The sequence below is a fragment of the Geotrypetes seraphini genome, chromosome 6 (genome assembly GCF_902459505.1).
Source record: "Geotrypetes seraphini chromosome 6, aGeoSer1.1, whole genome shotgun sequence".
In the NCBI taxonomy this organism is placed as follows: Eukaryota; Metazoa; Chordata; class Amphibia; order Gymnophiona; family Dermophiidae; genus Geotrypetes; species Geotrypetes seraphini.
The window spans coordinates 164,774,837-164,789,960 of NC_047089.1; the positions used below are offsets into that span (position 1 = coordinate 164,774,837).

Here is a 15,124-nt window from a genome sequence, read left to right on the forward strand (position 1 = left end):
CCTCAATTGTGAAGGAAAACTCCTTATCTTATAAACTCGTGTGCACAATTTTGTGGGAACAAGTTATAGAATATTGTCAGTTACATGCAAAATTAAAATAATAACTTAGCTGCTAATTGTCATTAACAACTAATAATTGCCTATAATTGATGTTAATTGGCACTAATTTGCAGCAAGCTGCTTGCCATCCCTATTTTACATTCTCAGCCCCGGGGACAGAAGGGCAGCTCCACCGGGAGGAAAATCAAAGCCCCAAGCGCTGCCGTCTTCTGGCCGCCTCCCTTCAGTATGGAGGAAAGCAAGTTAACAGTTCCTTTTTTCAAAAAGCTTTACTGTCGCGAGCCCGTGGTTATAACCCACAGATTTTAAAGTGAGTTAAAACCACCGGCTTGCAACAATAAAGCTTTTTTAACTTGCTTTCCTCCATCCTTTCTCACGACATGTTCTGCTCTGATGGCTGCATACAAGAGCAGGGCGGCAGAGAGCAGGGCAGTCAGAAAGGACGTGAGCGACTGGTCCCCAGCGGTCGCTTCTTTGCTGATCGGCCAGCCCAGTCGGTGTTCCATATTTTGGTTCATGAATCGCTGCCCTTCCTACTTTGCATGCCGTTTCCCCTCCTTTGCATGCGCGGATTGAATCGGATCGGAGGATGATCGGCACAGAGGTTAGTAAATCGGGTCGATACACGATTGTTGGGTTTGGTGTCTTGCTGTCAAATCTCCGTACAAAGTGGTATACCCTGGAGAGGCTAGAGTGGGTGTTGGCTACTGCCCTTTATATCCTGAATCCCAGTTCCCCTCAGCATGCTGCCAAGATGAAAAAAGGGCATCCTTTGTGCCAAGACCTGCTTTGGTTCTGACGAGATGTTTCATTCGGATCACCTAAGATTCTTTCCCTTTCTGTAGGAAAGCAGCAGCAGAGGGCCTTTGGCATGGAGCTTGCCTTTTTCCTTGCTGCTTTACTGGCTCTTTATCTAGCAATGATTTAGTATGATCAGAAACAAGAAATAGTTTAAATCTCTAATATGAACTCAAACTCTTGTAGCACAGCATGCGCTCACATTAATTTTCTGAATATCCTTCCATAACAATAAAAATCTGTCAGCGTGGTTGAAATGAGTCACCTGCCATTACAGTTTTCTTTTTCTTCTACGTACTTCTGTAAAAGGAAATCTTTATCATTCTATGTTATCAGATATATAGGACCTTTTAAGTATAAAGTGTTACTGTTTATCACCTCTATCAATTCCCCCCTTCTACTGAGCTGCAGTAATTTATGCAGGCCGTCTAAGGCCTAGATGAGTCTGTACTTTTTAAACCCACTGTAACTACACTCTTTCTCCTCTTGAAAGCTAGTGACAGGTATATTAAGTTAGTCCAATTAGAGAAGAAGTTATCATTGAGATGGGTTATTTAACCACAAGCTGTGCTATTGTAATATAGAGTCTCATAGCATAAAATGAGACTCTGTGCTAAAATAGCACAACTTGTAGTGAAATAACTTGTCTTAAGAGTAGCTCGAACAGATAACTTAACAATATAAGAATTGCCGCTGCTGGGTCAGACCAGTGGTCCATCGTGCTCAGCAGTCTGCTCACGTGGTGGCGCTTTGGTCAAAGACCAGTGTCCTAACTGAGACTAGCTTTACCTGCTTACATTCTGGTTCAGCAGGAACTAGTCTAACTTTATTTTGAATCCCTGGAGGGTGTTTTCCCCTATAACAGCCTCCGGAAGAACGTTCCAGTTTTCCACCACTTTCTGGGTGAAGAAAAACTTCCTTATGTTTGTATGGAATCCATCCCCTTTTAACTTTAGAGAGTGCCCTCTCATTCTCTCTACCTTGGAGAGGGTAAATAACCTGTCTTTATCTACTAAGTCTATTCCCTTCATTATCTTGAATGTTTCGATCATATCCCCTCTCAGTCTCCTCTTTTCAAGGGAGAACAGGCCCAGTTTCTCTAATCTTTCACTGTATGGCAACTTCTCCAGCCCCTTAACCATTTTAGTCGCTCTTCTCTGGACCCTTTCGAGTAGTACTATGTCCTTCTTCATGTACGGTGACCAGTGCTGGATGCAGTATTTCAGGTGGGGGCGTACCATGGCCCGATACAGCGGCATGATAACCTTCTCCGATCTATTCGTGATCCCTTTCTTAATCATTCCTAGCATTCTGTTTTCCCTTTTCGCCGCAGCACATTGCGCGGATGGCTTCATTGACTTGTCGACCAGTACTCCCAAGTCTCTTTCCTGAGTACCGCACCAGACATCCTGTATTCATGTATAAGATTACCGACATGCATCACCTTACACTTATCAACGTTAAACCTCATTTGCCATGTCGCGGCCCATTTCTCAAGCGTGTTTATGTCACGTTGCAGGTCTTTGCGATCCTTCTGTCTTCACTACTCTGAATAACTTCGTATCGTTTGCAAATTTAATCACCTCGCTCGTCGTACCAATTTCCAGGTCGTTTGCAAATATGTTGAAGAGCACGGGTCCAAGCACCGAACCCTGCAGCACTCCACTCGTGACGCTTTCCCTTCTTAAAAGTTATCATCCGTAACTAATTAATTGACCTTCATTTCCACATATAAATAACATTACAATATTAGTGTAGGATCTGAATAAGACATTGATTTGGAATCACCAGAACAGTGTTGCAGTAAGGATACCAGACATTCAGATTTACCTGAACATGTCCTCTTTTTAGAGGGCATGTCTGAGCGTCCGGATGGCTTTTCAAAACCTGACACTTTGTTCGGATTTTAAAAAGCTTCAAACTGGGAGCGGCGTCCGGAGGGCATCTGCGCATGTGTGAATGTAATGCAGCACATGACATCATCGTGTTGCACCTGCGCATGTCCTCCTGACGTCGCTCCAAACAAGTGAACAGGTTGAGGGGTCTAGGGCGGAACGAGGAGGAACTGGGTAGGCCTGGTGGCATGGCCATGGGTCTGGATTTTATTTCCATAAAATCTGGTAACCCTAAGTAAGGAGGGACAGGGGGGCGGGGGGGGAGTAGGGTGGACTGCCCCAGGTGCTTTCTTGGTGGGGGCGCCAGCACTTCTCCTTTCTGCCTCTGCAGTCCTTCCCTACCTCTCCCCCGCTGCATATGCCTTCCCTTCCCCCCGTTCCTCTAACTCTTCACCAGCGCGAGCAGCATCTCCAACCTGCCGCTCCTGCCGGCCTCAGCTCTCTCTCTGAAGTCACTTCGTGGTCGCGGGACCAGGAAGTGACAGAGGAAGAGCCGAGGCCAGTGTGGGCAGCAGGTTGAAGATGCTGCTTGCGCCGGTGAAGTTAAAGAGGTGCAGCCAAAGAGAAGAGGCACGCGTGCTCAGTGTAGGGGGGCAGGGAAGGAGCGTGGGGGAGGTGGCGGAGAAGAGGGCAGAAGACGGCACTGCCCCGGGCACCTCCTACCCTCACTACACCATTGCACCAGGGTAGAAAACAGTTTATGTAATTTGATCAGAAGTTTTCTTGAGTGCAAATGAATAAACACAATGGGCTTGATGATCAGCGCTATTTAGACGGCCAGGAACAGCCCCCAACCATCTACATAGCACATAGCCATCTATCTGCCGATATTCAGCAGGGATAGCTGGCTTAGCTGATTGGCTGGTGACTGATTATGTTGTGCATCATAGCTGGTGTCACTGGCCAGGGTACCCGATCCTGTGCCCCCCATGCCACCCTCGCACCCCGTACCTCTTTACATTTTTGCCAGCACAAGCAACTTCTCTGTCCTGCTGCTCACACTGGCGTTGGCTTTCCCTCTGATGTCACTTCCTGGTTCTGTGACCCAGAAGTGATTTCAGAGGGGAGCTAGGCTGGCCAAGGTAGCAGGCTGATGAAGTTGCTTGACCTGATGAAGATTTAAAGAGATACAGGAAGGGCGGGGGTAGGAGGAGTTTGTCAGTGTGGCATGAGAGGGCGGAGAAGTGCCAGTGCCCCCACCAAGACAATGCCTAGAGCAATCCACCCCCTTACTACACCACTATAACTATCCTATATCTCCAGCAACAGTCCCAGCCAATACTCCCCTTATCCCCTCCCAACCAAACCCCACTTCTCTCAGGAGATGGCCAATTTCTTCCCAGTAAGAACCACCCCCCTCCCCCCTCTTAGAACAATATTAAGGGATATGAACAATAATATAGGGTATATTTCTCCCCAGGTTTTGCACTCAAGTACACAAAATCAAGAGAGCCCCATAATCTTTCCAATCTGATCAGAGCCCTATGACACTCCACTTGCCACTTCTCCATGTTATAAATATAAAGTAGTCGAACAACACCAAAACAAAGGAATCCAACAAAGTCTGCAGTACACCAAGCAGCAAACACAAAACAAAACTGCAGACTATGTACAGGATGCAGGCAATGTTTATTATACTGATAATAGAATGCAGTGAATATACAACCTTATTACCAACCAAGGGACCCGACACGGTCCGTGATTCGGACAACACGCCTTCCTCAGGGGTCCTAATAGATATAAATATCAATCCTACTACATTTCGGATCAAGATAATGTGGCTTAGTGATAATATAATAGTGTGCTTATGCCATCCAGAAGCTTAATAATGTGACATAGTGAACAAGTGATAATGTATTACATAATGTATAGAAAGTCCAATGTCCATATACTATAATAAAACTATAACAAAACTGCTTGTGATATAATAAAAATGTGAAAATTAGTGATCAAATCAAATAAAGTAACCAAGATGATGAAAGTGCAACATATTAAACTCATGTTTAGAACTACAACTATATAAGTGAGGTGATCACATATAAATGAAAGAAATAGCCAGAGAAGACCTACCATGGTAAATAAGGCGTGAAACAAACCACAATAAAAAGGTATCAAACTAATTTAAAAGAAACATAAGGACATATTAGTACCAAATTCCAAAGCATAAACATATAAAAAATAATCTTTTATTCCAAATGTATATACTAAATATTAATATCTGTCTTGAAATTAATCTTAAAATCAATCTTAAAAAACCTTTAAAAAGAGGGGTTCATAGTAAAAACGTGTTAGCACCATATTCCTAAACGTGAGCATATAAGAGATATTTCATTCCAAACGTATATCCTAAATGTTAAAAGGTCCATAGAAATATCTGTCAGAGAGTTAATCTTAAAAATGATCTTAAAAAAGGAATACATAATAAAAACATCTAAAAACTGGCTGAGTTATAGAGAGACAGGTATTACAAATATATGTCTAAAAACTATATCTGGAATCATCCCGGCACTGCTGCACAGATTTAGCCCTGTACTTTTCACTACTGATCTCGTGCACGAGTGTGGCGTCACTTATGGATATACTTTTTAAAGTAGATTTTAAATTCTATCATCTCGGTAAGACCGTATAGACCTAGCCCCGTTATTTCCACTATTAACACCGTGCATATCTTCGGTGATACTATTTCTTATGAATTCAACATTGCTACATGGGCTGGATTCCAGATATAGTTTTTAGGCATATATTTGTAATATGGCACAAGGTTCTTAAGCAAAAAGATTCCAGGGTCCTAGGATTAGTGTAATCCAACAGCACCTATATCCTACATTGTCCCCATGGTTCCCGGAGCCCCACAGTGCCTTTAGGGATAATGAGATAGATGCCCCTTCAATACAGGAGAAAAGGCATACTGGCGTAAGATACCAATGATATATAATTTTTAACTCAATTTTCCTGAACATTGAGTACCTTGGTAATAGCAGACAGAGCTGCTTCCATCTTATCCCAAGTCTCAGAGTCATAGCAAACCTCTAGCTCAGTTTCTCCTTTGGTTCCACGATTGATGAGTTTCTCATCTGTTCATTCTGTAATATCATGCATCTCTTATTTTGTTGTTGTGCAGGGTGAATCAGGACTACCAGGTGTTCCTGGTCTTAAGGGTGAACATGGACAACCAGGAGTTCCAGGATTTGCAGGTGAGATCAACATAAATAATCAATCAATCATATATAGCATATATGTGTGTATGTGTGACTGAGGAAAGGTGACTAAAGTCACCAGAAACAAAAATTGAGGTCTTAATAAATTTGAAATACAGGTACTCATCGACTTATGACCGCAATTGGTTCCGGCTGACAGGTCGTAAGTTGATCGGGACGTAAGTCAGCCTATGTTATGAATACTGTATATAGGTTAAGTGGAGGAGGAGAGCACGTTACCATCTCTCCTTCTACTCAAGAGACTATGCCTAAGGCCCACATTCCCGCTCTCACATCGCCAACACATATGTTTAACGAATTCGAACGGACAGCTTGCACGCCCTTTAAATACTGAAGGGAGTGATCGCAACAAGCTACTTCACGCCCCTTCTAAACTTAGGAAGAAGTTCCCGGACCAGCCGGCGGTGTGAGACCAGCTTCCCATTCATTCATTTCATTGGCTAGCAGAGCTCATGCCAGCTTCCTCTCGCGCTGCGTAGTACTGCTGCGTAGCGAGATTTGGAAGTGTGGGAGACTGGCCCACCCCCCAGGCTAACAGCTAGGGGGGAAACTGTTGTAAAGTCAAACAGTCATAAATCGCATAGGTCGTAAGTTGACGAGTACCTGTACAACAATCTAAACCCAATTCTTTTATGTAAAAAAAATAAAAAAGCTACAGAAGTTCAAACATGTAACATTTTCAGACTGCTTATGGCCCTATGATATGAAAAATTTGTTATTTTCAACATATTGGATCAGCTATGTTGTCAACTTTTTCCAGAGACGTTCATAAATATAAAGGTAGAGATATTTTTAATGCTAAGCTAGGCGGGTCATGAGCAAAAGTCACTTCTAAATTATATCATATATGTTGCACCCCTTTTCCACACTCACATGCTAACAATTACACCATGTCTATGGCAAATGTAAATGATGGCACACCAATTTACAGTGGAACCTCGGTTTGCAAGTGTTTTGCAAGACAAGCAAAACACTCAGCAAACTTTCGTCTCGCAAAACGAGTGTTGACTCGCTACACAAGCTCTCACTAGGGTGGCCCAGGGGTGGGTGGGTACCTGTCTGTGGGTGCGGCAGCCCTTGCAGCATGGTGGTTTCCTTTCCCCGCTAGTATTCTTTAATGTAGTGGTTCTCAAATCTGCCTTGATGGCTTCCTAGCCACTCAGGTTTTCAGGATATTCATAATGAATATTCATGAGAAAGATCTGAATATTCCATTAGTTGGTGTTTTATAAGAAGTCACTTATGCACTAGAATAGCATCATGAATGTGCCTTCCTGCCACTTTAACCTAGGCATCTTATTCTAGAATTGCCCCCAGAGCGCATTTTTCAAACTCTCTGTATAGAAACATGGTGGCAGATAAAGGCCAAATGGCTCATCCAGTCTGCCCATCCACAAATGAATAGGATTGTTGTAAGGAAAGACAATGCAAACTCATTCATATTAAAAAAAAAAAAAAAAGATTATAACGTTTCCATGTTGGGATTTGATTTCTAGGGCCTAAAGGTTCTTCTGGGTTCCCAGGATCTAAAGGAGAACACGGAGATCAAGGTTTACCTGGATCTAAAGGTATTTTTTTAAATACATAATGCTCGATATTCAGCTCTATTTGGATTGCCAGGAATGACACATATCCACCTATCTCCTGCTGAATATCCTGCTTAGCAGATTGGCTGTTGATTGGCTATGTCGTGTGGCCTAAAAGGGTGGTATATCTTTGGCCATTAAGACTTAGCCAGCTAGCCACTGAATATGGGCATAGCCGGCTATGTCCCAGCTGGTCAAAAATACCAGCTGGTGGCCGGATACAATGATAGCATTGAATTTTCAATATTGCCACGGACTGCGGGAGATAGTTGGCAATCTTCCATGGTGTGAATATGAGCCTGGTAGTGTGTAACTACATGATCATATAATATGATCATTTAGGAGCCCCCCCCTCAAACTATAAACATTTAATTATACATTTATTTTGCAGGTTTACAGGGTCCACCTGGGCCCAGTGGACCTCTTCAGATTTTTAAAGGAGAGCCTGGTTTGCCTGGCATTGAGGGCCCAGTGGGTCCTATGGGACCACCGGGATTTCCAGGTCAAAAAGGACAGCATGGTAGGAAGATTACTTTCTGTTTCTGATTGTAATAGCAAGTAAGCACAGCAGTGCTAAAGACTACAGCATGCCTGAAATAAATGTCATTTCATGAACCAGTAATGGGGTTCACTTTTTTCTTTCTTTTCTTAGGTATAACTGGATCTGTAGGCATAGCTGGACAACCGGGTAGTCCAGGGTTTGATGGCACACCTGGTCTAAAAGGAGATATTGGTCCCACTGGCCCACCAGGTAAGTCTATATCAAATGAACCAAATTAACTGTGAAAGTACATCATCCTGCTTGATCCAAGCCCTGCAGAAGAACTATTTTGTCTTTACTGGCTGTCCAATAATTTGGGAGCGTGAATAGTTAACAAGAGATGTTCAGAAACTTATTATGGGGCCCATTAAATTGTTAATACACAATGCAGAGTAAGGTAAGAGATAATCTTGTTAACAGAGTTTGCAGTAATGCGTTCATTAGCGTATATGAAGTCACACATTTATGGCATTTTCTATTAAGGGGTGTAGAAGGCGGGGCATGGGGAGGGAAGGGAGCTTTGCCAACACACTGTGGTTAATGCACTGCACAGACCTCACACCAGGGATGTAGCCGGCCCTCCAATTTTGCGGGTGCCCAGGGCTGGACTAGAGGGCCAACACAGTCCTCCCAGCCTCCTCTCTTTACCTCCCTGCCTGCAAACTAAACATACCTTTTCTAGTGGGGATGCCAAGGACCTACCACTCCCTTTCTTGAGTTCTTCTTTAATACAGAAGTCAGCAGCATGTCTCCAGCCACTGCCAGGACTTCTTGCACATGCCCAATTCACAAAAAAGCTGAGCATGCATAAGAAGTCCTGGTGGTGTCTGGAGGCACGCTGCCACTTTCCACATTAAAGAAGCAGCATGAAGAGGAGGAGAGCCGCTCATGAACTGGTTGGTGGGGTTTGGGCATCCCTGCCAGTCCTTTAAAGAAGTGCTACAGCTCTAGAATGAGTCTGAGCCCAAAGTTGAGGGGGGTGCCCAAGGTCCCTGCGTGGCTATGCCACTGCCTCACGTTGACAATGTGACATCAACATGGAGGAACTAAATGCCTCCTAAATAGAAGGCACTAGGAGGTGCTAAGTGCCTTGATGTTGATAACAACTAGAGTAGCGTACAGTAATGGGTATTTTAACATGGCATCTGCAACTGGCTTGCTGAGAATGCTCCTCACTTGTAGCTACATTAGTTTTGCACTTACTACACATTAATATCATGTATTGCAGTGTGTTAAGTGCAAATTCTAATGCACTTTATTAAAAGGACCTTTATAAAGAGAGAAATTGTCAGAACATTTTACAGTATGTGGGAAAACAGTTATTTACCCTCATAAAAAGCACAATTTCAAATATATCATTCACAAAATATGTGGACTTTTACCTACACCAGCAAGAGGGGTAGGGTTAGCTTGAGGGAAGGAAGTACTTATAGGATACTCCTTTTGAAACCATATTCTCACTTTCCACAGGGATGTGTGCATGCAAAAAAGATTTTGTATTTTTTTCCTTTTCTTCCTGTGATTTTTTTTCAGTTTCACACATATGCAATAAAGCTACTATTAATATTTCATTTAGACTAGAGAAAATCAGAGAAAATATTTCTTCATTCAACATAAGTTGCCAGAGAATGTGGTAAAAGTGGTCGGCATAACAGGGTTTTAAAAAATTTGGACAAAAATCTGGAAGAAAAGTCCATAAACCATTAATAATGTAGACTTGGGGGAAATTCACTGCTTATTACTGTGATAAGCAGCATGAAATCTTTTTTACTCCTTTGGAATCATGCAGGTTCCAAAGGAGTAAAACATTATCCAGGACTTGTGACCTGGATTGCTCACTGTTGGAAACAGGATACATAGACTTGATAGACCTTTGGTAGTGCTTATGTACTTATCATACTTATGTGCTCATAATACCTTGGAACTTTTTTTTTAGGTCCAAGAGGATTTCCAGGTCCACCAGGCCCAGAAGGTTTACCTGGACCAAGCGGTTCTCCAGGACCATCATCAATGGCTCATGGATTCCTTGTCACAAGACACAGTCAGACCATAGAGGAGCCTAGTTGCCCTTTTGGGACAAAGAGAATTTACACTGGGTATTCTTTGCTCTATGTACAAGGCAATGAGAGGTCACATGGTCAAGACTTGGGTAAGATTACAGAAAACAAAATATTATTTACCATACATTATTTAAGAATATTTCTATAAATCAAAAAAATTATTTTTAATATTTAGTATGGGATTGGTTGTATATGTACTGTATGTGTATTCGAGATCTGACAATTAAGTTTCCAAACTTGCCTCCGTGCATTTACGTTGGCAGCACTGTACAAACAACTCGGTAAGGTTTGATAACCTTGGTATATTAGTGTCTCACAGCTGTATTCATGTCGATGTGTGGTAGTGTCTTTGATGAGTGACGTTCATTATTGTTGCGTGTTTTTGTGTGCTGTCACAAGAATGTCGGAACTTGAATTAGAGCAATGAGCAAACATTAAGGGGCTCACAATTGAAACTTAAACACATCTAAAAATCCGCCCAAGTCGGCACTTGGATGACCTAAAAGAAAGGTCATCCAAGTGCTGATCAAACGTATTTTGGGGACATATCAAGGGACTTTTTAGGCCTCTGAATGCTGCTCTGTGCCCAGAGCTAAAATGGGTGTATCTGGAGGAGTGGTTAGGACAGGATGTGGGCTGGATGGGGACTGACCTAGACTTAGTCATTCTGCAGGGATAATCAAAGGTTTTATGAGACTTCTTGGATGGAATTTATACATTATGACTTAGATGATGTAAAAATAGATATAAGTGCCCAAAATGTATCCAAAGTGACCATATAACCACTACAGAGACAAAATAAAGACCCACACACACTCCCCTAGTTTTCATTGACCCCCCCCCTCACCTGACCCTTGCAAAGATCAGAATAAAAACATACATACCTGTCTCCAGAACATCAGCACCTAGTATAGGAAATTCTAGTAGAGCTGCACACAGGTCTCTTAAATAGCCTGGGGAGTAGGCTAGTGAACCATAGAGAGGAGGACCAAGGTCCATAAACCATTCTAACCACTACATTCATGGTGGAAAATGTGAGCCTGCAGCCATAAGGGCTATTGGGGTTGTAGACAGGTGAGTATAGTGGATTTTGGGGGTGTTTTAGGGGGCTCACCATATCCTATAAGGGAGTTCTGGTGAGATATTAATGTGGCACCCTTTTTGTGAAGTTCACAGCAGCGCCCCACTGCTCTGTTGCCATGTCTGGGTGGGTGTAAATGCTGGCCCCCTCCCATATCCAATTGGTTTTGTTCTGGGCGTTTGAGACTTATATAAATTTTTGGTTGAAAATATGGTATAAAGATAGATGTACTGATGGTCTGGACGATCAATGGCCTGGACGTCCAGATAGATGATTTAAAAAAGAAAAAAATCTATACATATTTTTCGAGAATGGACATTTTACCACTGCTGACTTTGGGCGTATAGTGTCATGGAATCGGACTTAGACGTTTCTTTTGATTTTGCCCCTCCATATTTCTTGATTAACTTGGCAAGAGTAGAAGTGAAATCAAGGAACCTGCTAGTCCCAGTTTAAGAGGATAATGCCATGAAGAAAATGGCAGTGTACAAATGGATTAAATGTTTTTCTGAGGGGAGAGAAAGTGTCACTGATGAAGAAAGGTCAGGGTGCCAGTAACAAAAACATTGCAAAAATTCATCAAATTGTGTGTCAAAATTGTTGGCTGAATGTGAGAATCGTAGCAGACCAAGTAAACATCGATAGAGAAACAGGAAAATCTTAACTGAAAATCTTGGCATGAGAAAGGTGTGTGCAAAAATGGTTCTGAAGGAGTTCACCAAGGAGCAAAAGCAAAGGAGAATTGAAGTATGCCAAGACCTTTCGGAGAGGCAAGACGATGTTTTGGGCCGTGTTATCACTGATGATGAAACGGGTGTACCAATACAACCCTGAAACAAAGCGTCAAAGTGTACAATGGAAGTCAACCAATTTTCCACGATCAAAAAAGTTCTGCCAGTCCAAATCAAGAGTCAAAACGATGTTGCTAACAATTTTTGATATCAGAGGGATTGTTCATTATGAATTTGTATCAACTCAACAAACAGTTAATCAAGTTTACTATTTGAAAGTGCTGGAAAGGCTTCATGAAAAAGTTATATGACAATGACCTGAACTTTTCGCTAACAACTCATGGCTCTTGCATCACAACAATGCACCAGCTCACACGGCACTGTCTGTGAGGGAGTTTTTAGCCAGAAAACAAATAACTGTATTGGAACACCCTCCCTACTCAACTGATCTGGCTCCTAATTACTTTTTTCTTTACCTGAGGATAAAGGAAATATTGAAAGGAAGACATTTTGATGACATTTAGGACATCAAGGGTAATACGACAACTGATCTGGTGGGCATTCCAGAAAAAAGAGTTCCAAAATTGCTTTGAAAGGTAGACTAGGTGCTAGCATCAGTGCATTGCTTCCCAAGTGGATAACTTCGAAGGTGACTGTAATGATATTCAGCAATGAGGTATGTAGCACTTTTTCTAGGATAAGTTCACAAACTTAATTGGCAGACCTTGTATATATGAGTATATACATAGAGAGATTGTCTGACAACTCTTGAACAAGGGACCCCAATCCAGTTCTTGGGACATGAGAATATGCATGAGATAGATTTGAATACAGTGGAGGCAGTGCATGCAAATTTGTCTCATGTATATTCATTATGGATATCTTGAGAAGCAGATCAGCTTAGTGTGACCTGGGTTGAGAACCTCTGGTCTTGCATTGAGAACCTCTGGTCTAACACTATGATTAACAAGTTGAATCTATTCTACCTTTTAAACTACAATGCGTAACTTAATATGCAATTTGAACTATTGAAAATATATTTCTGAAAATATTTCTAAACCAACCTTTCTAAATTATGTTTTCAGGTGGTGCAGGGAGCTGTCTTCGCAAATTTAGTACCATGCCATTCTTATTTTGTAACCTCAACAATGTATGTAACTTTGCATCAAGGAATGACTATTCTTACTGGCTGTCTACTCCTGAACCTATGCCAATGAGTATGGCTCCAATTACTGGTGACAGTATTAAGCCTTTCATTAGTAGGTAAGTACATATTGTCAGCCTAGAGGCCTCTGGGAGATTATATCAATCTGACCCTGGCATGGGAAGGCAGATAGACCCTTAGTGCAGGGAAACTGTTTTAAGTAGCCCTGATTGATATATTCTAAGTTTCAAATAGCCCTGCTTGAATCATGGCTAGCTAAAAGGTGTTAATGTCTGATTAAGAGGGTGCTTAGGAACAAAAGAAGACAAATCTAGCCATGATTCAATCAGGGCTATTTGAAACTTAGAATATATCAATCAGGGCTACTTAAAACAGTTTCCCTGCACTAAGGGTCTATCTGCCTTCCCATGCCAGGGTCAGATTGATATAATCTCCCAGAGGCCTCTAGGCTGACATCTTGACACATATTAGTTGAGGATTGGTTTTTAAATATATAACAAAAGAAATTGACTCTATTCTGTCCACAAAAACACACACACAAAGAAACCAAAAAACTTGTGGCGAAACGAAGTCCAAGTTGATGGCTTTATTAGGCAAACAATTAATCCACATAAAAATATCTAGGGCCAGAACCTCTAGAAACATATGGACCCTACACAGTCCGTGTTTCGACATAGTTGTCTTCTTCAGGGGTCCTATAGGAAAAATATATGGTCACAAGAAAGTATGTGAACTATAATATGTGAAAGAATGGAATAAACTGAATGTAAGTGGATTATGTATGTAAATAAATTGATGACTGGTGCTATGTAGTGAATAGAGTCATATAGAGATCAGTGAATAGAAATGTGAATAGAAATACACTGAGAGTTAAAAATCCATCAATCTAATGCCACATTAGAATATTGAACTACAAATGTGTGTCTATGTGCATAAAGGTTTTATCAAACAAGTAAAAAAGTGAATAGTGATAAGCAGTGAAAGGAATATAAATTTGGGAAATTACATACCCTAATGGTCCTAAAATTGAACTTGTGGATTAAAACTGTAAATACATAATTAAGTGATGATGTTAAATAAGGTTTGATAAATAATTAAGAAATTTAGAGAAATATAGCACTGCAAAATTAATCTTGTATAAAAACTAAACTAAACTAAACCTTAAGTTTATATACCGCATCATCTCCACGGATGTGGAGCTTGGCACAGTTTACAAGAACTTAAAATATAGGAAGAGAAGGAAAAAAAAGGTTTACATGAACTTATATATAGAAGAGAAGAGTAAGGGGGGATAGAATTACATTTTAGTGAAAAGCCAGGTTTTCAGTTGCTTGCAGAATAATTGGAGGGAGCCCAGGTTCCGCAGCAGGGTAGTAAGGTCGTTCCAAAGACCTGTGATTCTGAAGAGAAGGGATTTTCCCAGTTTGCCTGCATAGAGAGGGGAAGGATAGTTTATACCTTTGAGTGGGTCTGGTAGAGTCAGGACTCGAGGAGTTATAAGATAGTGGGATTAAGGGAGGAAGGATGCCGTGAATGATCTTAAAAGCCAGGCAGGAGCATTTGAAATGGATTCTGGAAATCACTGGGAGCCAGTGAAGTTTGGCTAGGAGTGGGGAGACATGGTCAGACTTGCGTTTTGCAAAGATCAACTTGGCTGCAGTATTCTGGATTAGCTGGAGTCTTTGAAGACTAAAACAACTAAAAGGCCATTAGATTTTGATTAAAAATGACCTAAAGGACTAAAATTAAAAATACATCCAAAAATACCTACTAAAAAGTTAAAAACGCTACTGCAAAACTATGCAATTAAAACCTGGACTGAACCAAAGACTAAAAAGACGACATAAAACACCATGAGGGATTTGAAACAGATGCAGAATAGGAGAACTTCTCTTGAAACAAAATCCAAAACTGATCTGTGCCTGCATTTATGTAACACTATTTTTAAAGTTATCATTTCTCAAACATCTCAGCTAGCCAGGGGCGGGC

The 15,124-nt window shown here is 41.5% G+C and overlaps 1 protein-coding gene across 1 annotated transcript in view; it reads left to right on the forward strand.

Annotated features, from left to right (window-relative positions):
• The window catches only part of COL4A1 (collagen type IV alpha 1 chain), a 347,504-nt gene that overhangs the window by 315,731 nt on the left and 16,649 nt on the right, over nt 1-15,124 (forward strand). Inside the window, exons 44-49 of the mRNA XM_033949647.1 lie at nt 5,875-5,947; nt 7,468-7,539; nt 7,949-8,077; nt 8,210-8,308; nt 10,035-10,247; nt 13,056-13,233. Of these exons, the coding sequence (XP_033805538.1) occupies nt 5,875-5,947; nt 7,468-7,539; nt 7,949-8,077; nt 8,210-8,308; nt 10,035-10,247; nt 13,056-13,233 (764 nt within the window). The remainder of the gene's footprint in view (nt 1-5,874; nt 5,948-7,467; nt 7,540-7,948; nt 8,078-8,209; nt 8,309-10,034; nt 10,248-13,055; nt 13,234-15,124) is intronic.